Raw genomic sequence first — 23,035 nt, 5'->3', positions numbered from 1 at the left:
GTGCTGTGTTTGAGGCAGGTGCACTGCTTCCTTTGCTCCCCAGCCTGGTAGAAAAAAGTCAAAGATGTTTCCAGTCTCCTGATGCAACTTACTGTTTCTTCCCTTGCATCAAATTTGAGTCTTAAGCAGTCACATTTCTTGTTTGTTTGGAAACATTCGAGTTCATGGCAAAATTAATTCTTAGGATTCCACAATACTTGAACACAGTGTTCACATTCTGAGAATTTTTTATATTTTTAAGTAATTGAAAGTCAGAATACTAATTGAGTTGCATATATTGAAATGCAACAATGAGTGTTTTGTAATACATTGTCCAAATAGAACAGTTGGCTTTTTATTTTTATCATGAAGCTCCTTGAGACAAGGTTTGCACTGCTGATTATTTCTACTCTCTCAGCTGGTATATGTGTCAGTTTTTCCTATAGATTGTATTTTACTTGCCAAATGCAACCTGTCAAACTTTTTATGCTGTAGGTAAAGACTTTACTTCAGTTTGACAGCTAAATTAGTAAGATTGTATTTTATAATGTTTAAGCTTTGTAAATTTTTACACATTTCAGGTTTTTGTGAAGTGTCATTTTGATTATAATCCATATAACGACAACCTCATCCCATGCAAAGAAGCAGGTTTGAAATTTTCTAAAGGAGAAATTCTTCAGATTGTAAACCGGGAAGATCCAAATTGGTGGCAGGTTGGTAAAAAGAATAAAAAAACGAAAAGCTTCACTAGTTGCCTTAATAATAAACACTTTAAATTATGATCTACTTCCATTTAACAGTAGATATAAGACAAAATATTTACACTGCAATCCAATTTCAAGCTAATATCAAGATATTAACAATTTAAATACTAGAGAAAATTGAATGGTATAAATTGTATATGTAATACTCATTTTGCTATTACTACTATTTATTTGTCTTTGTTCTGGTATCATAAGCCTAGACATTCCAAAATCAGTTTAAGTGGACAGTTTCTAGCAGAAAGTCCTAGGTTGACTATGTTACCTGTGGTAGGCCTTCCCTGACAGCGACTGTGGAAGAAGCAGACCCCTTCCTGAGTGCTCAGAGTTGAGGAGAGAGAGGGAAATTAACCCTGTGGATTTGAAGAGGGGTGAGAATAGCTATTTGGAGAAGCTGTATCTTTTATTTCCCCAGTGGTGGTCAGTGTCTGTGAGCTGTAACATGCATGTTCATAATCAAAGTGTTTGGCACTATTTCAAATATTAACAGTTCGTCCTGCTTTAAGGTTGTATTTCTACATTCGGTCCTTCAGTAGAAATGTAATCCATTGCTTATGCTATTTTTATTTTTTCAAGACACTGGACGCACAATTAGACATCATCAGTGCCTTTGAAAGTGGGACTAGTGAACCTTTAAGACACTTTTCTCAACCAAGATACTCAAAATTGCAAGTGGCAGTGGCAATCTAGGCAAAGAGTTTAGCATCATTAATTTCCCTTTCCACCCCTAAATTGCTCACCCTTTGCTAGATAAGAAGCAATAGTGAGCCAACATTACTTGAGAGCAGTATATGTATGACTTCTTTAAAAGCAACAAAAATATTTGAATATACATCAACTGTTGTTGAATTCTGTTGCTTGTCAGTGACAATAATAACGGAAAGAAAGAGAATAAAAAGTGTGAGGGAAGGCAGAAGATTTATTACTGCGAAGTTAATTAGTTTCAGAAGTTAGACACTCCAAAACTCCGGAGTAGTTTGACATTTAGCTTACATGCTGTCTTCTGTATTGCGTTTCAAATTCTCCAGCTTGTAACTTGTGGGAGTCCAGGAGAAGTAAATCTTAAATCTTAAAACACTCGATCTGTGGCAAAAATCAAATGAATTGAACCAGCACAGTGTGTTGCAAGTACTGCTACGCACATCATGCCACTGGGAAAAAAAGTTAGTTTTTCCTTGTGCTTTAGAGAAATGCTAGACTGCTACTGAAAACTTGCTAATTGTAAAAAATCAGTTAGTGATAGGTGAAAGCGTATCAGTTGAAAAGTGAACAGTTCCTCTTAGCAAGAGACAGCCCAACCAGTTATGGAGAAGAAAAGTGTAACATTTTGTAACTGTGTGTTTGTATGTGTTAAGCTTGCTGAAAATTGAGCTTGCCATGAAATTATTTTATAAGGAATCTTAGCCAAACTTTCATTACCAGGAATATTTAAGTTACTAAGATTTTAAATCTGTAGTTACTTAGTACAAAAAGCTTGAAGGCATGATTAGGCATATGTTAATGCATTCACTGTTTGTGAAATGAGAGTTACTAAGCTGCACTGGAACCTGTTTGGAGTAGCTCAAGAATACAAAATAAGTGTATTTGTGTACTAGAAAGTCTTGAGTTTTGTCACTTGACAGTTCAATGTCTGGAGCCATAGAATTCCATTTAGGATTTTGATGCCAAAAGTTTATGGCTATAGGAGCTTACTAACTTAATGCGAACCGGTAAGGAAACTTCTATCTATTTTATTTAAGTTTCCTGACTTTTAATACTCAATGGCAAGACACTGTTACTGTGAGACAGAATTTTAATATCCACGTCTGAGTTTGAATTTCCGGGTCTCAGCAGTAAATGTATCAATACTCACCATTGAGAAACTCTGGCAGTGCACAAGTCAGTCAATACCATGTCAATGAGAAAAATGCTTCTCACAAGTTACCTATGATTTTTATTTTTTATTTTTCTAGGCTAGTCATGTCAAAGAAGGAGGAAGTGCAGGGCTTATTCCTAGCCAGTTCCTGGAAGAGAAGAGAAAGGCCTTTGTTAGGAGGGACTGGGACAACTCGGGTGAGATTTAATGAATTTCAGGAACAGATTTTGCTCTGACTCCATTTGTTTTGCTTTTCCTGCATTCATAGATACTAGAAAACTGCTGTGTGAGAATACACAGAATATTGCAAAATGCTAATTATTATATTTTGGCTTTGACTGAAGGATGAAGGCTAAAATCTATCTTTAGTCTTCATAGATACATGAATCAGCTTTGCCACCTGCTGAGGAAAAGCTAAATGAGGTGGGAAAGGCATAAGAATTAGCTCTTTTTTTTTTCCTTAATTATGTTTTTATAGTATGCGCTGAAAGTTAATAAATGAAACACATTTGATGGATTTTTCTGCTGCTTTATACAAAGCTTTCTAGGAAAATTACCTTTTCCTGTGTTTGGTTCTTACTATGCCATTTGATGTGTATGAAAACAGATTTGATCTCCTGCCCTAGAATATATAAAATTCTAAAATAGTCCTTGTAAATTTAATTAATCTCAACTCACATATGTTCATGTAAATAAGCTTCGGAAAAACATATTTAACAAAAATGATGAGTTTGTCTCAATTTTTATTTCTAGGGCCTTTCTGCGGAACAATAAGCAGTAAAAAAAAGAAAAAGATGATGTATCTCACTACAAGAAATGCAGGTATCTCTTAATATTACATATGAATCAATGTTCTCTAGGCTTCTAAACTTGCAGAGTCTAGGATATCCAAAGCCGCAAGATTTTCAGTAAAATATTTGATTATAAATTTGATAGATCAGGTAGTTTTTGTGGTTTAAAAGCAATAGTGACCAGTGAAGATGTGGTGGTGCTGAGTACATCTTTTGGTAGGTGGAAGTCAGAGAAGAACTTTGTGTTAAAAGAGAAAAAAAGCAGCAGCTTTGTTGCCAGCATGTTGAGGGATGTGATCCTTCCCCTCTTCTCAGTGCTGGTGGGGCCACACCTGCAGTGTCCTGGGCTCCCCTCCAGTGCAAGAGAGATACAGACATACGAAGATGAAGGCACTGGAGCACCTCACATTTGAGGAAAGGCTGAGAGAGCTGGGACTGTTCAGCCTGGAGAAGAGAAGGTTCAGGGGGGATCTCATCAATGTGTATAAACACCTGAAGGGAGGGCACCAAGAGGACGGAGCCAGGCTCTTTTCAGAGGAGCCCAGTGACAGGACCAGAGGCAACAAGCAACAACACAGGAGATTCCCTCTGGACATCAGAAAACACTTTTTCCACTATGAGGGTGACTGAGCACTGGTGCAGTTTGCCCAGAGAGGTTGTGGAGTCTCCCTCCTTGAAGATATTCAACAGCCATTTGGGCATGGTCCTGGGCAACCATCTCCAGGTGGCCCTGGTTGAGCAAGGGGTTGGACCAGATGCCCTCCAGAGGTACCTTCCAACCTCAACCATTCTGTGGTTCTCTGAAAACTCACTAGTTGTTAATCACAGTTTTCCCATTCTGATCATTCTTGAATTTTCTCCTGGGAAGTGAAGGTAATAATCTGACCTTATGCTGTCCATGAAGGGGCAACTATTTTATTCCCATATGAATTTAAAGCAAGAAAGCTTGTATCAGACTTAATGCCTTTTGAATACTATTTATATTCACATGTGGTCTGTTGATATATAGCAGGACTGCTTAATTTTTTTCTTACAGTACTGATTGTGTATTAACTATTTTTTGTACACTTCTCAATGTAGAATTTGATCGTCATGAAATCCAGATCTATGAGGAAGTAGCCAAAATGCCTCCTTTTCAGAGGAAAACACTGGTCTTAATTGGGGCCCAAGGAGTGGGGCGAAGAAGTTTGAAGAACAGGTTTATAGTACTGAATCCTACTAGGTTTGGAACGACAGTGCCATGTGAGTTGTCAGCATTCCTATTGTAATATCATACTTTGGTTTCTGATTATCTGGAAAATACCTGATGTTTATCCCGGTGATTCAGGGTAGGAGTAATTTTGTCAGAGTATAAAAATTGTATAGGGTGGGAAAACAAAGGTTCTTCATCTTCTCGGACAATTGGACTAACATACGATGACAGTGAAAATACTTGTAACTAGCAGTTAAACGTTACTGATGCTGCAGAAGAAGAATTCTTGTATGTGCAGTATTTCAGTCTGTTAGGCTTCTTCAGTCACGGTCAGTTACTGAGGGGATTCTAGAAGTTCCTAGTAGTCTTTTGTAAGAACAGCCAGTGGAGTTTCTCAGCTCTGCTGTTTATTTTTCCATCTGTAGAAGCACCGTAGGCATTATAAATTGTTACTTTAGTATTAGAAATGTAGGGAAAAGCACCAAACTTCCAATAAAACGGAAGTGTGTGTGATCTCCAAGATTTGTATGATAACCTGGTGTTCTGATACATCTAGGCTCAAGCCCATGATCTTTCTTTTTTTTTCCCTAGCAACTTCAGGAAAAAACCTCCTCCCTTACTGAAGTATTATTTCCTTGCCTTCCTTTCAGATAGTTACTTTGCTCCTTCACAAGATCTTTGTTTTTTTTTTTTAACTGCCCCCTCCTGTTTGACTGCTGACCAGAGAAGTCCACCCTAGCTTTTATTATTATTCTCCTCATCGGGCGGCGATACAAGTCTTACCAAAGGGATCCATTCACTGTTAGGTTTAATATATTCTAGAGTTCAACTCTAATTAAATGCAAGTAGTAGACAGGTAATATGATGATAGGACAGCAAAGTCAGTAATAATCTGCTATTTTATTTTCACTTTGTTACTTAAATAATGTCTGTACTGGACAGCATAGCCAATATCCAAGATGGCTGCTAATGTTCTACTTAAATATTGGCTTTAATCTCTCTGCAGTGAATTTACCTTGCTTTAAAGGGTAAGTTGTCCTGGAAAGCAGCATTAGCTGGCCTCCACTAAAATCTGGCTATGGTGGCTGGCCACCTTCTGATATTTAAGCTAACTTTCTTTATAGCTAGCTCAGGTAGTTCTACCCTGAATAACAGGGCAAATACAGTGAGCAAAGTATGCGCTAGAGGTTTGGGTGGGGGGGCAGGTGGGCAGGGCAGATTTTGATGTGTGCTCAGTTAATTTCCGAAGTACATTTGGCATTTAGAGATAAATTTGTATTTGATTTCCAAGTCACTTAAATAGTTATTCTATTAAGTGAATAATAAAAATGAATGAGTATTGTATATGGTGTGAAGGAGTAATACAAAGGAAATAAGCAAACAGGTGGGTAAGCAACATATAGGAAAGAAGAGAAATAAAGGGAACAGGAGGGGCTGTGCTTGGTTTTGAAACTTACACTAGAATAATTAATTAATCTGTATATGGAACAATTCTAATTGTGTATTAGTGTGGATTATACTCTCCCTAACTTAATAGGCGGTCCAGTCTCATGTTTGCATTCCAAATATGAAAAGAAAACATTCAATTCATATTTTAAATTTTTTGTTTAGTTACTTCACGAAAGCCAAGGGATGATGAAAAGGATGGGCAAGCGTACAGATTTGTGTCACGAGCTGAAATGGAGATGGATATTAAAGCTGGCAGATATTTAGAGCATGGAGAATATGAAGGAAATCTTTATGGCACCAAAATTGATTCCATCCTTGAAGTTGTTCAGACAGGAAGGACCTGCATCTTGGACGTGAATCCACAGGTATATTATTTATAATGTTACACTACCAGTGTAGGAGTATAATGTTGAAGAGGTATGCCTTTAAATTCGAAGGCTTGTTACCTGGTTTAAAGATTACAGTATCAGCTGGATTCTTGCATTTGTGGCACTTAGTTGGAATGAGTTAGAAAGATGGGAAAAAACCAACTTAGATTCTGTGTGGAAGAGGAGTCTTGCAGAGTAGTAAATAATCTTCACCAAGGAAAGAATGATGTCGAGCATTTCAAAAGGCAGCATAGGAGTTTCTAAAGCAGAAATAAGAATCTTCACTTAGGTGTTTCTGCCCATTGTAACAGACTGGTTTTGCAGTGCCCCTTAAGTAATGGGGACATGTGGTGAGTCATTCTCAAACTTAGGGTTTTTTTTCTTTTTCTTTGCTTCTAGGCCCTGAAAATACTGAGAACTTCAGAATTCATGCCCTACGTAGTGTTTATTGCTGCTCCAGAGCTGGAGACTTTGCGTGCTATGCACAAGGCTGTGGTAGATGCTGGAATTACAACCAAACTTCTCACTGTAAGCAGATTATTTCATATTTAGTTTGCTTTGAACAGGATGTTCGTAGATTTTTTTTTTTTGTTTATCTTTCATTTTAGATGGAATTTGTTCTGAAAGTAATGTCTCTAAGAAAAGTTAGGCAAGACTTTTACTGATTACTTAGTAGAAGTTAGTTAATCAAATACTATGTATAAGGCAGATTGCTTCTTTCTTAAAAATAGACCTCTTACAGAGAAGTGTTGATTACACAAATTACTTGTGTCAATGTGTTCTTTGGGAAGTGTCACCTTTGATTATTAGCAGCAAATGGTAGATAGCTGATGGTGGGAATTGTTCTTTTATGTAAATGTCTTTCCTTCTCTTTCTCCATCTCTCCACCCAAAAAGTTTTGCTGAGGTTTGCCTTATAATACAGGTGCGCTTTAAAAATGGAATTTGTAATCCTTAGGAAAGATATTGCAGCCTGAATAAAAAAAAAAACCAAAAAACAAAACAACTGACAGAATGCAACCTTGTTTCACTGCTGTGGCAGCACATGCTGCACTGAGAATGGCTGGGAGCTGCCAGAATAAGAAGTGTTGAGTAGCTTCTCTTCCCCTTAAGTTCCTTGCATTTGTCGTGTAAAGCGAAGTGGCACATTTTATTCATTAGATCTTCTATCCTTTTCTGAGACACGGTGTGTAGCAGAGGGGAATGAGACGTGCTTCCTCCAGTGCAGCAAATTATAAATATTCTGTATGGGCACAAACTCTCCCAGCTGCGGGACCAAAGCAAAAGAAGCCAGACTGAGCAGTTAGGAAAACTGTCCTCTGTGTTCAGCACCACAGCTTCCCCATCAGAGAAAAGTCATGGTTTGCTGACAACTCACAACAATAGTGCTGCAGCTTAGATAGCAATAACTTGTATAATGCTGACGGGGCATTCAAAGCAATAAAATGGGAGATGGGTTAATTGCCACAAAATGAATATCGGATTTTTAGTCTTCCCCTCCCGCCCAAACTTGTGAGATCCCGTTCTCTTAACCACGTGAGAGACTGTCCAGTCCTAGTCATGGGTTCTGGTTATTATAGATTCTAGTGTCCCTGTGGGTTAACTGCCCATTGTGCATACCAGACCGAGTTCATGTGCTTCTGTTGACTTTCTTAAAAATTGCAGGATTTGCAAATATTTGATTGCCATATTTAACATTATTGGCACGGCGCATAACATTTTCAGCCCTTTCAGTACATTCTAGCCTAAGTTCTGTGTGGATTTATGATAAATGAAAACTTCCATTATTTTTTAAATATATTCAGAATATAGCTTTAAATAGTCAGTTGCAGCATGTAGTGAAGGGATACTTCTTCTGTATTTATAAGGATTTGCCAAGTCTCGTGCTCTTAGTAATCTTTAAAATCTCTTCAACAGGACACTGATTTGAAAAAAACAGTGGATGAAAGTGCACGGATCCAGAGAGCATACAACCACTATTTTGATCTGACCATTGTAAATGACAACCTAGACAAAGCCTTCGAGAAGCTACAGACGGCTATCGAGAGACTGAGGCTGGAACCACAGTGGGTCCCAATTAGCTGGGTATATTGAGATTTCTCAAGAGGAGCTTAAGTAACAAATAAAATCAACTGCAGCAAATACACTCATGTGACGTTGTGTAGATACCGACGATAACCTACAGCACCTGTGCATTTTTACTCTGTGTATATTCAAAAGTACACTATTCTGAATTTTTATAAAAATGTTGAAGGGAAAGTGTACTTAAATATGTAATTTATTTTAATTTTTCTAACTTTTTACAGATAACCTTTCTATTCATATCACATAAAGGAAATGCGTTTAAGCATTTTTATATGTTTTGATTTAGTACCTTTGCCTTTTTCATCTAAGAAACTTTCAGTCCTTCACTTCAACATTTACATCTTGGTCTTACATTTTCACTGTGATTAAAAAAAGGATACTTGAAACAATTTTTGTAAAACTTGTTAACTTCAGTGTTTAACTGGTCAAAAGTCTATAGCTCTTATTAGGAAAGGACACTAATTTCTTTGGGTTTTTTTTTCTTCCTTAAAAAATAATAATTTAACGGGAGCAGAATTTTAAATATTAAAGCAGCAACCAACACACAGCTCCATTGCTCCAGCTTCTTTCGGCTTAATGTTGGTGCATTCTTGATGTTTCACAAATTCTTGATGTCTCTTGATTTAGCCAACTGTTGTGTAGGTTTCCTTATACGTGTCTCTTAAAATAACATAAAGCAAAACCTTGCGAGCTGTTTATTAGGCTGTTCCTGGGAGCCAGCCTGGTCAGCCCATTACGGTTGAAGTACTGACGTTAGAAAGCTTGTACGCAAGGTAATTCAGCACAGTTTGAATAATGGTGAAGTAGCCTGAGAGAGAACCTGATAACGTGAGCCTTGTAGAGTGACGCTTAATGTTTAGGACTATTTAGTCACACTTGTGAAAACACATTGCTTTTGGAAAAAAGAAAAAAAAAGGCATTTTCTTTTCTTTGGACATTGTTCGATATTTGTATAGTGATCTGTGGCTTCATTTCCTGTGAAATCTAGCTGGGTTCTATATTATCTTTTTGAATATTTGTGTGTGGTCAACTGCTGTATTTTTATGAGTGTGATATAATGGCAGTTCTGTGTTTTTTGTTACATTGTTTTTAATTGCGTTTTTCATTAGATAGCTTGTGAATTGGAGGCGTCCTGCTAAAAAGCAATGTTGTTTATACCTTGTTGTTTTACAACATTTTTCCTTTTGTTTAGTGACAGTTCTCCCCTTAGTAGGCTCATTGATATAATTCGTATTAGGTTCAAGGTCATTGATCAGAACTTACGCTGATGTAAATTTCTGCTTAACAAGAACAAAATGAAAATACAGCTTGTCGCTAAGACTAGCTCTTTTTGTGACCATATTTTATATTATAATGTCAGCTGTTGTATATAGTAACATTCACCATCGCTTACCAAGTTAGGTGTCTAAACTGAAGGCATCTATTTGTTTAATTTCTCTTCCATCTGGTGACAGGCACCTGGCTTCTGAAGTCTTTTTCAACACCAAAGTGTGACACGGAATGCTATCAAAAGGCAACGTCCTCAGAACTATTTCTGAAGGAAAAGAGGCTTAGACACTGTAAGACAATATTGCTTCCTGGGGCTCTTAAAGACTTTCATGTGCACAAGATAAAGAGAAATGGAGTTGATGCAGTATAGGTAGAGTGTAAGTCTCAAAAAAAACCTCAAAACACCTGTATACTACAGATGATTTTTACAAAGCCTATCAAGTTGGTTGTTGTGGGGGAGTAGGGGCAGGGGGGGCTTGAAGTCCCAGTGTACGTGGAAAATGTTAGTCGAAACTGTGTATAGCACAGGTAATCTTTGTGGCTGTTAATACTAAGATTTCAATCTTTTAGAGGGAATCTGAAATTCTGCAAGGAAAATTTGTACCACTACTTTGTTTCATCGTTATACTTTTCAGGATGTGTTTTCTCTGGTTTTGTTTAAGTAAGTTTGGCAGAGCTTTTAAATGTGGCACCAGCATGAGACTTTTAATTTCCTTTCCCAGGAGACATGTTCTGTGATCCTATCGCTCAGAGGCTGCTTTGAGAAACGGATCGAGTGTTGTATGTAGCAGCAGTGATAGCAGAGCCATTGCTTGACTATTTTAACGATTTGCTATTGGCACTATATGCTGAACGTGACTAAACCGTGTTTGTATGCTATGTCATAGGAGCCCTACGTATGCTGTAAATAAGATGTGCTATCTGGACAGATATGATGCCTTTTCATTAGGAGTTAGAAAATACTCTCTTTGTGATGCCAAAAGTGGGTTGAGCTCACTCTTCCCTGCTGAATGGGGGAGGAGAAGATTCTTGGAATGAGAAGATTCTTCAGTTTCCACACCACAGTACTTTATATTGCAAACATCACTTCATCTTTTTTTTTCCCATAAATTTACTTAACCAAATGAAACACATGAAACGTGGGCACCGAGGTTTAGTCAGGAAAACCTCTCTGCTCCTTCTGTTTCCATCCCAGAGAGAATACTGTCAAAAGAGCCTCCCTAGTTAGCAGTCTCCAAATAGCCATGGCTTTGCTAAAGCCTAAAGCTTTAGCTTGCGCGACAGGTTCACACAGTGGTTTTTAAGTCAAGCAGTTAGCACGGTGGAGCCTAGTGGCTGACCAGTAGGTGGTGGTAATGGAGATGCGCGTGAGAAGTACAATTCTGAAGCAATAAGAGAAGATGGCTTGCTTAGGTTGCGTGCAAAGAGCGTATCGAAGCGTCTGCGGGTTTTAATTGGATGTCCACATGCGGGTTGTAAGCGGGGGGGACAAACCCAACCACCCCACTCCTTGCATCTATTCACTAAATCTTGAAAATTGAGAGTTCAGATTGGCAGGTGTATAATGCTGGCGGGAGAGAGGGGTTGGGTTGGTTTTGTGGTGGCAGGTTGTTTTGTGTTGCTTTGTTTCTTAGCAAAATCAGATTTTCATCAGATATTCTGCTTAGTTTGTCACTACCTGGTAGGATGACAGATACTTTTTTTTTTTTTTTTTTTTAAACAGAGCATCCTTGGAGGTTCTTAGAATGAGGGTGCCATTTCAGTCATGCACCCGGCCGTGATGGTCTCTGCCTGTCAGGGTACGCCAGATCAGATCTTAGGTACAGACCTATACATTGTGCCATTAGGGGAGAAAGACACGGTGAGAGGCTAGTTTTGAGCACGTGGAAATATTTCCTGTAATGGCTATTTGAGGTATTTTGGACGAGTTACAATAACTAGGATTTCATGTATCTCATTCTGTACTAAACATTCATTTTCCATAAACTTAACAGGAAAACTTTTTACAGTGACTGTTAATAATAACAATAGGTGTGTCTGAGCAAGGTGAAAATGCTGCTAAATGTTTAAGATATGTGGTATGTATCACAAGATAAATATTTAAGTAGTTTAGAAAAGTAAATTATCAAATAGGTGTCTGTGTATATGTATGTATGTGGATGGTAAAACAAAAAATGCTCACGTCTGCTATCACATTACTAAGCTACCATGACTTAATCCAGAAATGTACCTGCATGTGAGACTTTAGAACTGGTACACTTCTCTACCTGGTTTATTGTGTTTACTAATGTATATTTTTCTAAATATACAGATATTTCAATCTAAAAATTCTATATTTATCTGTAATTTCTATCTGTTTTGGACAGTGCATGAGGTGCTGTAAATTCTGTACATATAGAGACTTATAGAAGAAACACTGTAGTTGCCCTGTGAATGAAAAGTTACACATAAAAGTACAGTCAGTATGCCAAGACCCGTAAGTTATTTCCTTAAACGCACCAAAAATTCCCTTAAGCGTGCACCGATCTCAACTTTTAATGTAAATACTTCGGTGGATGTGTACCCAAGTGATTACCTTGCTGTCTCTAAATGTTACACTCGCAGGTCTACTTTAGGTTCTACATCATGTGACAAGATGCAGTCAATTAAAGTTCAGTGGGATAATTCTAATGGGATATGTCATCTTGCATAGATTTATAAAAGTCTTTCAAAATGTTCTGCAAATGTAAAATGAAGGTGAAATTGGAGCCGAATCACAGACTGACATAGGCAAGGGAAATCGAATTTAAAACCAGTGCAGTGTCCTTAACTCGCGCTGTGCTCTCAGCTGAGCGCGGCTCTGTGTACTCAGCTGTGCAAAGCTTTGTGGAGCAGGGTGGCAGAGCAGCTCATCGCTTTTGAATTTGTGCTTATATACACTGTCACAGCTTGGATAGGGTCAAACCCTGACACTTTTTTCCCCGTCCTCTGTAGAGTTCTAATTCCTCGCATCTTCTAAAATGATACCTAAATGACTTGCAGAACAAATTGCCTGCCGCTCAGTGTTCAGGAAGTCATCTGGGTTTTGTTTGCTTTTTTAAAGAGGGTGATTCAGAGAAGAAATAGGAAACTTTTTTCTCTTTTAAAGACAGAAAATTCCTGGCCAGGTAGCCTCTGGAGCCAAGCTTGCCTCTCTGCTATGCCTAAGGACCAGTGGAGAAGGATCAAGTAGAGCAGCCCTCCAGAAATCAGATGTGGGTTATTACCTGCCAGATGAGCTATTATTGTGAATGTGAACAAATTCAGACTCCCTTTACCTATCCCTTGGTTTCCCATCCAGCCTTCATTCATCTTGCTCCTTCATTCAGACTGAACTTGGAGGCAGATGCTGTTTCTCAAGACACCTGTAGTGCCTACTGCAGCAGATTGAGTCCCCGTCACTCAGTGTGCCTGTAGGTACAGTTTTAAGACAAAGTACAGGTTGGAGGTCTGTTGCATCTGCCATCCAAACGTATACGGACTGTTGGCTTCACGTAGGGTTTCCTGCCTCACCCCGCTTCTGAAGGGTTAAAGTACCATATTGTTATTGCCAAACTGCAGGATACTACTTTTGCAGAAGTGGTGACAAATCCATTTATGGATGTGGAGGTAGCGGTTATTGGGTACAAAGACTCGTAGTCTGCTACGCCTCTTGCCTTAAATCCCGCTCCAGCCCTCAGTCCCTGCCCCAAACCTCTCCCGGGCCGCGAGAAGGGTTGCTGTAGCTACGGGCGCCTCCGTGTGCTTTCTCTGGTGGACTCGTGACTGACGGTGGTGAAGGGAGGTCCTGGCCCAAGGGGTTTTTTTTGCTGGGTTTCTTTTTTTTTGCCTACCCTTCTTGGTTTTCCTGTATTTTTAACAAGCTTACTGATGGGAATTGTCTGGCCTTCTCAACTTTTGTAGAGAAATTAGTGGTCAATATAAGCACCGGTATTTAAGACTGGTACAACTTACTGTTTTCAGTCCCAAGACAGATACTAGGAAAACAAAAAAAAAGGGGTGAAAACACTTGCAAAATAACCAGTTTTCAGAGGCAGCTTTGGCTTCCGAACATATTAAAAGTGCGCTCATGTGCGCGCACACCCCCACCCCCACTCACCCACCCGCCCACCAATATATAAATAAAACTTAGGGGTAGGTACTGCAAGTAATTCAGACAGTAGCTGCTAATTTACCTGAATTCTCCGCGGCGGGATGCTATTCCACAAACGGTCCCGTGCTAAACTGCGGAATTCTCGGTTGAGTTGCTGGTACGGCAGCTGGAGGTTCCCTGTACGGGCCTGAAAACAAGCTCCAGCTCGGTGAAGGCTGTTAAGCAGTTTCACCACCAAATAGAATTTTTTTTTTTAAGCAGGGTCTCAGCAATATTTGTATTTTATAGAATAAATTACACTTAAAGTAAATGTGAATTTTGTTGTCAGTATTTTTAACCCTTTCTCATGCCAGTTGGGTATGGAGTTCCTTTTGTTTCCAAGGCAGTGGTTGGACGTGGAACACTTGCCGACCAACCTGCCAGGCTAACATCGTTAACGTAGGCCTGGGAACACTCCCTCCCATTTAGCCTTTTCCTTTCGGCGTCATTAGCTCCATGCCAGTGCTTGTCCACGCAAGTTTGGCTGTCCTCACGGCTGATCCAAGTATTACTCCAGAAGTAGCCAGCGTTTACCTAGAATACAATAAAACCTCTTCCAAAAACCCAAGGAACTTCTCTGTTACTGACCTCTGATGTAGAGCCATAGCGTAGAGCAAAATGCCTGGCACTGCTTTGTACAGTTCGGGGGGCGGCAGCAAAATTGTGGGCTGCAAAACCAATGGGTTTGAACTGATTTTTGTTGGTTTAGGTCTTGTAGACAATTATAGATGGAGATAACTGCTGAAATGGTCGTTTCCCCCCCTTTAAAAATGCATGGTGAGCATTCCTTCCCCTCCCCACTCCCTCATCATACGTTGCCTGCGTGCAACATTTGCGAGCCGTGGTGGAAGAAGGGGGCCGCTTCCTTAGGTCTTAAAGTACAAGAAAGTTTGCCGCTCTCCCACCCCGATCTGGGCTACGAACTGTAAAATCTTGGTGAAGTGTTTGGATTTAAATGTGTATTAGAAGTCTGTCACCGTGCATTTCCTTACCTTGCCTGTTCTCACAACTGGTTTTGCCTGTTGGAAGCTCTCGTGTTTTGTTTTTTTTTTTCTTCTACAGCATATTAAATTAAACTGGATTTGACATTTGTAAAACTTTGAAAACTGCTCTCCTGTAAAAAAAATACTCTTTCTTTAGCTGAAAACATCCTACAAAAAAAAAATCTTAACGACTAGCTAAACTTTCTAAACCTGAAGATGATTTAGTACCTAATTGTTGTTTGAATACAATAGTGTAGAGCAGGCCTAGGAGATGGGACTCGTTAGCATTCTGACTTCATATTGATAAAGTCAGCTAATACATAGGACATTTTTAAATCGTGACTTGTTTTCTAAAACCCCCATTGTCTTTTTCACAGCTAATATTTTCACAATAAACACAGCCAAACATAAAAACGTTAATGTACAAATTGTGAAATTCTGTTAATTCCCAACAAAATATTTTTGTATATAATAAAGATTGAAAAAATGTCATTAGCTTTTTTCTGATTTTTTGGGGTCATACTCTGAATTTTAGCCAAATAAGGGAGCTATCGGGAAGCAAGCTGTGCACGACTGCCTTTTATCTTTACCGCAGCCTTTACTGCTGAGCACTGGCTCCACGTTAATCCACGAAGCATTTCCTGCTAGTAACCAGCTACGTGCTAGCACCACGTACGACGCGGACCGACTCACCTGCACAGACTGGGCTTTGCCCTCTGCCTGCTGCTTTGGTTTGTTAAGCGCTGCTGGCGTGGCGTGACTGGGCCTCCTTCGGCGCTCAAAGTTCGGAAAAGCAACGTTTCAGTTGGTCTTGTTCAGCTCGATGTTCTTGAACGTGCCAAATCCCCGTTCAACGTCTAGCGCTCTCAGGGCCCCTTCACCCACCCTGTAAATGTCATTGCTGAATTTGGGCTCCTCCTTCTCTGAGCACTGCAGCACTGAGGGAGTCGTTCTCCTGGGCCGGCGCTGTAATTAGCCGGTGTACGAACACCCGAGGGACTCGGGACTGCAGCTCGCGTTCGGCGTGCGCTGGTTACCGACAGCAAGGCTGAGCCTGCCGGCCTCTGGAGGCAGCGCGTGCTCCTTGGAAAGAGGCCGCGGACCTCATCTCCCCGGTCCTGATCCGATTCTGAATTGCAAAGGTGGGGGTGCCCCCCTTCCTCCTGGGGAACGCAGGGTAGCAAGGGGAAGCAACGTTTTGGGGAGGCAAGGCAGGGTGTGAAATCAAACCTTTTATGAGACAAGGTCCTTGTCTGAGGGACCCTACAGCCCTTCTACCACCTCCATTTTCTAGGGAAGACCCCATCTAACCTTGAAAAAGCGTTTCCTGGAGGAGGCCAGCCTATCACAAGAAATTGCTGTTTTATCTAAGATGTGGCGGATGCACATCCAGCTCTTCTAAAGTGGATTCTGAATTAATTTGGATCAACGCAGCTTAGGCTGGGTCCCTGAGGAGGCAGCCTCGTTTAGCTTGGGGAAGGGCAAGACGAGTTACTTGGAGAGAGACATATTGCTTCTGCTGGTCCCTCGGATCTTTGTCTCCCCAGTCTGAGCTAGTTTTAATATTAATGTGCATAAGGATCCTGCTTTCAAGAGCGTAGGAGAAGGAACTGGAAGGAAAATGTTGAACATATAAGCTGCCTTCGCGTTTCTTTTTTTCCCCAGCTGTGCTGCTCGCTCAGCTCTAAAAAGGCCGTCCTAGGCTACCTGCTGCTCTAGAGGTGCTTCTGTGGTCACAGAAGCACCGCCAAAGGGAGGAAAGCTGGGAAACCCCTCCCCAAAGAGGGCATCAAAGGACAAGGCCAAGAGTGAAGGGCAACCAATGGCTGCTGCAGACAAACTGATCAATCCCAGAAGCGCGGCAGCAGAGGAGGCGAGGAGCCGAGACCCGAGCAACCCTCGGGACAGGCAGGAAGCGGTGGGCAGCCCGGCGTCCCTGGGGCGCACCACTGGTTGCCCAAGCGTCTCAGGGTTACAAGCAGCAGGACTCTGTAACAGCGCACACCGCCTTCATCCTCCTTGGCTGTAGGTACCGGCAACGGTTGTGCAACGTTGTGAAGCTGCTAGGGCTCCCCAGTACCACAGACACTGCCAGCCCCTCAGGTGCCCTCACCTTGGCTTTGTCAGGAACCTTCGTACTCCTCAGCCTGAACCTGTTCGGTGGATTTAGCTGAAGCAAAAGACTGATCTACATCTGAAAGCAGAACAGCAGGAAACAAACAAAATGTTCTCTTTTTTTAATGATGTTTCTGTAGAACACCTAGCGTTTGTTGTTTCCCCCCCTGCCTTTTAAACAAATCCCCTCTCCTACATATATGACGCAGCATGCACACCCTGAAAGCCGTTACACGATATAGCGCACATAAGGCTTACACCAAAACTCGGTAAGGAAGATCAGCGCACACGGACAGTGGCACTACATGGATGCCCACACCCGCTTGCCACCTGTGTGCACCATCCCTGAAGGCCACAGGAATGACTGGAATCCCCCAAAAAAGAGCAATGGAAACTACATGCATGAGGTTGTAGGTCATTCTATTGTTTTGACACAACATTTAATAGAAAGTTTTGATAAATTAGTTAGTTACAGAGGCAACTTTTGAGTAGTGATTGGCAAAAGAAGACTTTCCTGTTTACAAACACACATCACTCCCAGCAGCAGAGTAACATGCTTCCACCCTCCTGAAGGACATTTCCATATACGCCAGCGCAAGGTTCAGGCAACACCATCAGCTTCATTGAACAGATCAGACACAGAAACGCCAACAGCTCAGTGTGCAAGGCTATCCTGGGCGCGCAGGGTATGGAAAGGTACCACGGTGCTTTTCTGGGAAGTCCACTTCCTCAGGGAAAGCTTAGCTGCCATGAGTTTTTAAAAACCTCTCAGACAATCTGCTCCAGACCACGTGGGAACAGAGCAGAAAACTGAACCCAGGACTCCTACTCACTAGCTAAGCTGCAGGGCCTGGTTACTGCTCACGCACACACGGAGGTGCCTGCTTGTTTGGCTGTCAGCCATCTCACAGTCTTATCTGAAGGCACCGATATTCCACTTACCTGGAACATCATCCTCCCAAGCCCGTATTTACAGTGATCTCTGCTGCGTTTCTGCCCCATCCACATGATTACAAAAAATTACGATGAAAAAAGGCAAAATAGCTCAAAGCACAAAGTGCTTTACTAACACTTCGCTGTTAGTCAAAGAAGCAAGCAAAACATCCGCACTTAAAATGTCATATGGGTAAAATGATCATTTTTGTGGAGTGCAGCAGGGACACATTTCGTGTGCACACACCAAAAGGCATCACCGTACCTCAAAGAGAAAGTTCAGAATGCAATTTAAACAGCTGAAACTTGCTAAGGTGAGTAAAAACTTATTAGAAAACAGAAGTGCTGTACAGAGGCACGAATCCCTAGGTGGTCTTAGTTTTTGAAAACGAGGGGGTTTTATTTCCTGCAGCATGCAGTTCACATCCATAAAGCCAAACTACACTTAATAAATGAAAAACTAATCAAGTACCTCTTTGAGAGCCCTCCATTTCACTTGCTCCAGAGCGAAGGCTTTCTACGCATCAAGTCTTAAACGAGCAAAACATTTACTGCGTTGCAGAACCCTGGCTTTCCACAGCCTGCTTGTTTGCTTGCTTACAAAAAGCAGTTTGTACTGCGCAGTTTTCCTCCCATGCATATTAATGCAAGCAATCAGGCTTCTACTGCTATGTTCAATTTCTGTTCCAGGCTTGTCTTTTTCCCTCCCTCCCCTTCATCCCTTATTTATGTATTTTCCCCTGCAGACACACCTCAGTGAAACGGCAGAGCAGCAGCACACCTGATGGCAGCGAAGAGTGCTCGCCCCAGGCGTGCCGAGTCCAGCCTGACCTCCGCAGCCCCCGGCTGGACTGCCACAGGTACTCGACTGAAGGGCTCTACTGCTAGCTCAAACACCAACACTACACTGCGGGGCTACAGAAGAACGAACAGGCTAGAGCAGTAACTGGGTACTCAGCAAAGCTCCAATGCATTCCCACCTAAAGCATAAAATCCATACAATGCAATGTAAAGAACAAGCGGGAAGAATCTAGGTTCTTTCACAGTTACAGCTTTTACAGAAGACTCTGTCATTTCCAAATTAATGTTTGTTGAAGCAAACAGCCTTTGCACGACATCAAATCTTCCTCTGTCAGTGAGAGTAGCCACCAAAGAACTGCTCAGCGCCAAGGTGCCATCGGCTGAAGCGATGTTAGGCTGTATTTATGAGAGACAGCAAAAGACAGAGTCATTAAAAGGGTTTTCCAAGCACTGCTGTTCCTGCCATCACATAGCTCAGTTCCTCCTTACAAAACCACTGGAGAGCTCACAAGGCAGCGGTGAAAGGGCAAGATTCCCTTTACTATTAGCCTTGACAAGTACGACATGCTCATCCAGAACCAAAGCTCTATGGCACCCTTTAAGGAGGATCACCTCTCCTACTGCATCCTTGTGCCCAGTCCAACTTCTCTCACTGCAGGTCACACTTAACTCTCACTCTTACTCTGAGCAAACAGTAGCATTCCCCTTGCCCCTACATATTTAAGGGGCTTTTACTACTATTTTTTGTCAGTGAGCTTAAAAAAAGTTCATAGGGAACGGCAGCCCTGCCCCATTCCTTCACTAGTTTTAATGAATGGCCTCAGAGTTTTGGAACTTCAGAATTTGCCAAGGCCCAAGCAGTGCCGCTATCAAAGTGAAATTTCTGTTTCCCAAGGGCAGGTGATTACTGTTACTGAGACTTTAAAATGTGCTAGTGAGACTATTAGTAAAAATTAAAATCTGAGCTTAAGTTACAATTTTCTTTTGCTCAAAGCCCATGGAATCTCCCAAATACAGAAGTGTTTTAGAATTTAGGTATCCACCTGCAGTAGATTACCTGCATCGTTTGCCACTGTCAGACTCTGACCTAAGCAATGCCTACAGCTGAAATTCACACTGGAGCTTGACATCTTCTTTATTGGGTGAGAAACACAATAAGGCAGAGAACACAGTCATTATTGCTGCTGGGGCCCACACACTACACAGTCACATTTTGATTACTCACCAAACAACACAATGCCGGAACAACCTGAAGATCACAGCAGGCACGCAGCAGGACAAGAGTGTAATCAGACAGCTCTGTGAAGGAAACATTAAAAGGGAAAGACTGTTTCCAGTGAACAGTGCACCAGGCTGGCTGCTGGAAAAGGGACTTTCTTAACAGCGAGATCTGTTATGGGGTCCTCCTGCTGAGCAAAGACAGACAAGCTGCATTTTTGAGGCCCACCCGCAGGTACAGCACCTCATGAAACGGACGCTGGAGACCAAAGAGATTCAATGCTGAGGACAGTTGTCAGAAGTGCTCTGTCGGACATTTGGAAGAGGCTGATCCGGCCCTTTCCTGCCTGCTTCCGAGTGCAGAATGAAATGGGATGGGTGATGGCAACAAGCCCCACACTGACTACCCTGCCCTTGAGAAAAGGCAGCTCGTAGGAAAGGGGATTTCCTCCCCATCAGTCTTGTCTCCTTCCTAAGTATCTCCCCAGTGCTTCGCTCGGAGTCTGCAGGCTGGATGAATGATTCAGGCCTTGGATAAAACGAGAACCTCCGCTCTCAAAATCTATATGAGATGCTGACTTCAGCAAAAACAACTTGAGAGGAATGACATAGCTGAGACTTCCTTGGGGCAGGGAGATGGACTAAATGATTCCTGTGGTGCCCTTCAACTCTGTAACCGAGAGGCTGTAATTCCTAATAGAAGCAACAGGCATAAAACGGCTTTTGATTCTTGATCCAGCTACGTTTACGCCTGGACATTAGCAGCAGACATTATATCCGAAGCCAGGTGATAATGCAACACACTCAATTAACTGCACCCTGCTGTTAATAGCATCTGACAAGTGTTACCGTATCAGCAGGTTTCTGTTTTCTATTTCTTTTCTGTCTCTGCAAATGAGTTAAGCTTTCCTACCTGGGTACTGTGCATATATGGATGCACACTGACATTTTGCTGCACAGTGTCACATCTAACTAATACCACATTGGACTTCCCTTCGTTATCTTAATGTCAGGAAATTCTTTATATATGAGAGAGGGGAGAAAAAGCCAGGAGAGTCTGTCTTGGACTTTGCAGGTAGCTTTTAATTAACACTGTAGTGCCAACTAGATTGTGAGGATGGCATTTGTTTGACATTTATGTTTAATCTCCTTTTTCAGTAGCTGCAAAACAACCCTCTAATTGCAGAGTCTCTATGCTAAAGTCATTTTTGCTAAATATAGTTTGCACCTCAACAATAGACACTGTTGAACAGAAGACAACACCTAACTTGTAATTCTGCATTTAGGTGGGAAGAACTCTGGTATGCGATAAGAACAGAAATTACCTTGCCAAACTGGAAATGTCCACACTCAGCAGAAAGCAGAGCTGAGCAGTCTTGGGGGGATGTGTATTTTATAAGCAAAATCTGTCAGTGATTGAGGGCTGAATTTAATTCACAGCCAGGAATGCTAAGTACGGTATACTAAACTCATAAAAAGGAACAGAACAAATTATGTTCACTCAGCTCACCAACTGCTCAAAAAGAGCCATAAACGCTTTAACACAGACAGAGCTTCTAAAAGGAAAATTAAAAAAAAAGGGCTCTTCTCTTTATTCACAACATACCAGAGATAGCACTGATGAGGAGGTGAGCAGCTGAGAAGAGTTCTTCATCCCGAGGCTGATATTTCTGCAACAACAGCTCACTCTGTAAACTGCATCCTAAGAGCTGCAAGAAGTCAACAAGGTCTCGTTGTTGTGCAGGTTTTAACTCCTTCAGATCTGGCCTGTCTCCTGTGCAGATATCATCCAACTGGAAGCAAAAGAATAAGTAAAACAACTTGAAAAGAGAAAAGCTCAAGCAAAAGAGAATGCTAGCTCTATTCTGAAATTACTTTTAGGAAGCAAGCAAAGTTTCTTCATCTTACCACGTCCTCCAGGGCAGTTACCATTTCTTCATGGAGCAAGAGTTCACAAAGGGTTTTATATAAAGCTCTTTGCTTGTCTTCCGGCAGCTTCACAAAGGGCTGGAACTGAGTCTTCAACCGTGACAGATCTTTCCCAAGAAAGCAGTAAAAAGTAAAACTAAGTATTTCTACACAAATGCCAGTAAAAAGTTAACATTTTTGCTAAGCGTTTCATAAGCTCATTTATCACCACATCTTGACATCCTGATTTCCATCAGCACAAGTTATAATGCAAGGCTGGAACACATCTGATTATGTTTCCCTAATGAGCCAATGAAGCATCAATGAAAATTCTAAGAAAGAACAGCTACCAAGGACCAACATTCAGTGTTCAGCATTTTTAATATTTTAGAAGTCAGTATTTTAATGTTAACTGAACTAACCATATATTAAGTTTCTCACTTGAAAGTTCATCTCCATTCTGCCTTATGAATGAGCATTCTCTGAAGAGTTCTGCTCATAACTTTACTTCTTAATCTGTGGATTAATATGAATTACAAAGTCAATGGTATGAGTCCACACACAGGATTAAAAGTTCCTGTTGTGCTCCTAAATTGTTATTGTCCTTGTATTTCATCAGGTGCATCAAAGAATTACAACCCTTCACCCCTGACCTAATTATTATTACAAAAATCTCTTCTTGATTGAAATCCATTACAATACATACAACAGAAGCACAAGAGAGTTCACTGCACTTCTTTCCCCACAATTCAACTATGACTCTAAAACAAAATGTTTTACGATATCAAATTACAGTTTTGTTAAAAGAAAATAAGTTTTCAAGTGAATAATGCCAACTGGAAGGTTGGAATGTGTTTTTCCACATTCCAAAAAAAATATGGGCATGCAAGTGTTCTTAACCTCGTTTAAAAGAAATTTCCCTTCATGTCACTCTGGTCAAGAAACACACTCTCTTTAAAGATGCCTTTTATACCTAAAAATTGCTTCATTGGGAAAAAAAAAAAAAAAAAGCCCAGCCACAGGCAGATTTTTTTGTACCTGATGCAATCGTATGACTGTCTATACAAATAACAGAAGAGGAAATCTACTTTAAATTGCTTTAGTAGAAACAATTTTTTTAGTTTTTTTTTTCCGAGAGACAGTTCAGGTTAATTAATTAAAAGAAACCTCCAAGCCTTT

The 23,035-nt window shown here is 41.0% G+C and overlaps 2 protein-coding genes across 7 annotated transcripts in view; one reads left to right on the top strand and one right to left on the bottom strand.

The window, feature by feature from the left end:
* PALS2 (protein associated with LIN7 2, MAGUK p55 family member) overlaps positions 1-15,373 on the top strand; it is a 63,486-nt gene extending 48,113 nt beyond the window's left edge. For all 5 annotated transcript variants that reach the window (XM_087773089.1, XM_087773052.1, XM_087773061.1 and 2 more), the window contains exons 6-12: positions 561-692; positions 2,693-2,792; positions 3,349-3,417; positions 4,467-4,628; positions 6,190-6,392; positions 6,795-6,923; positions 8,312-15,373. In XM_087773089.1, coding sequence (XP_087629215.1) covers positions 561-692; positions 2,693-2,792; positions 3,349-3,417; positions 4,467-4,628; positions 6,190-6,392; positions 6,795-6,923; positions 8,312-8,488 — 972 coding nt within the window. In that variant the 3' untranslated portion in view covers positions 8,489-15,373. The remainder of the gene's footprint in view (positions 1-560; positions 693-2,692; positions 2,793-3,348; positions 3,418-4,466; positions 4,629-6,189; positions 6,393-6,794; positions 6,924-8,311) is intronic.
* A 2,026-nt stretch (positions 15,374-17,399) lies between these two features.
* Positions 17,400-23,035, bottom strand: part of GSDME (gasdermin E) — a 28,056-nt gene continuing 22,420 nt past the window's right edge. For both annotated transcript variants that reach the window (XM_087753742.1, XM_087753828.1), the window contains 4 exons: positions 21,857-21,984; positions 21,555-21,741; positions 19,956-20,029; positions 17,400-19,126 (listed from right to left, as the gene is read on the bottom strand). In XM_087753742.1, the coding sequence (XP_087609868.1) occupies positions 18,884-19,126; positions 19,956-20,029; positions 21,555-21,741; positions 21,857-21,984 (632 nt within the window). In that variant the 3' untranslated portion in view covers positions 17,400-18,883. The remainder of the gene's footprint in view (positions 19,127-19,955; positions 20,030-21,554; positions 21,742-21,856; positions 21,985-23,035) is intronic.

This window comes from Nipponia nippon, unplaced genomic scaffold (assembly GCF_047370975.1).
Source record: "Nipponia nippon isolate SJK-2023a ecotype South Korea unplaced genomic scaffold, ASM4737097v1 scaffold_1, whole genome shotgun sequence".
Classification (NCBI taxonomy): domain Eukaryota; kingdom Metazoa; phylum Chordata; class Aves; order Pelecaniformes; family Threskiornithidae; genus Nipponia; species Nipponia nippon.
The sequence above is the reverse complement of the archived record's forward strand: the minus strand, read 5'-3'. Positions and strand labels throughout refer to the sequence as shown.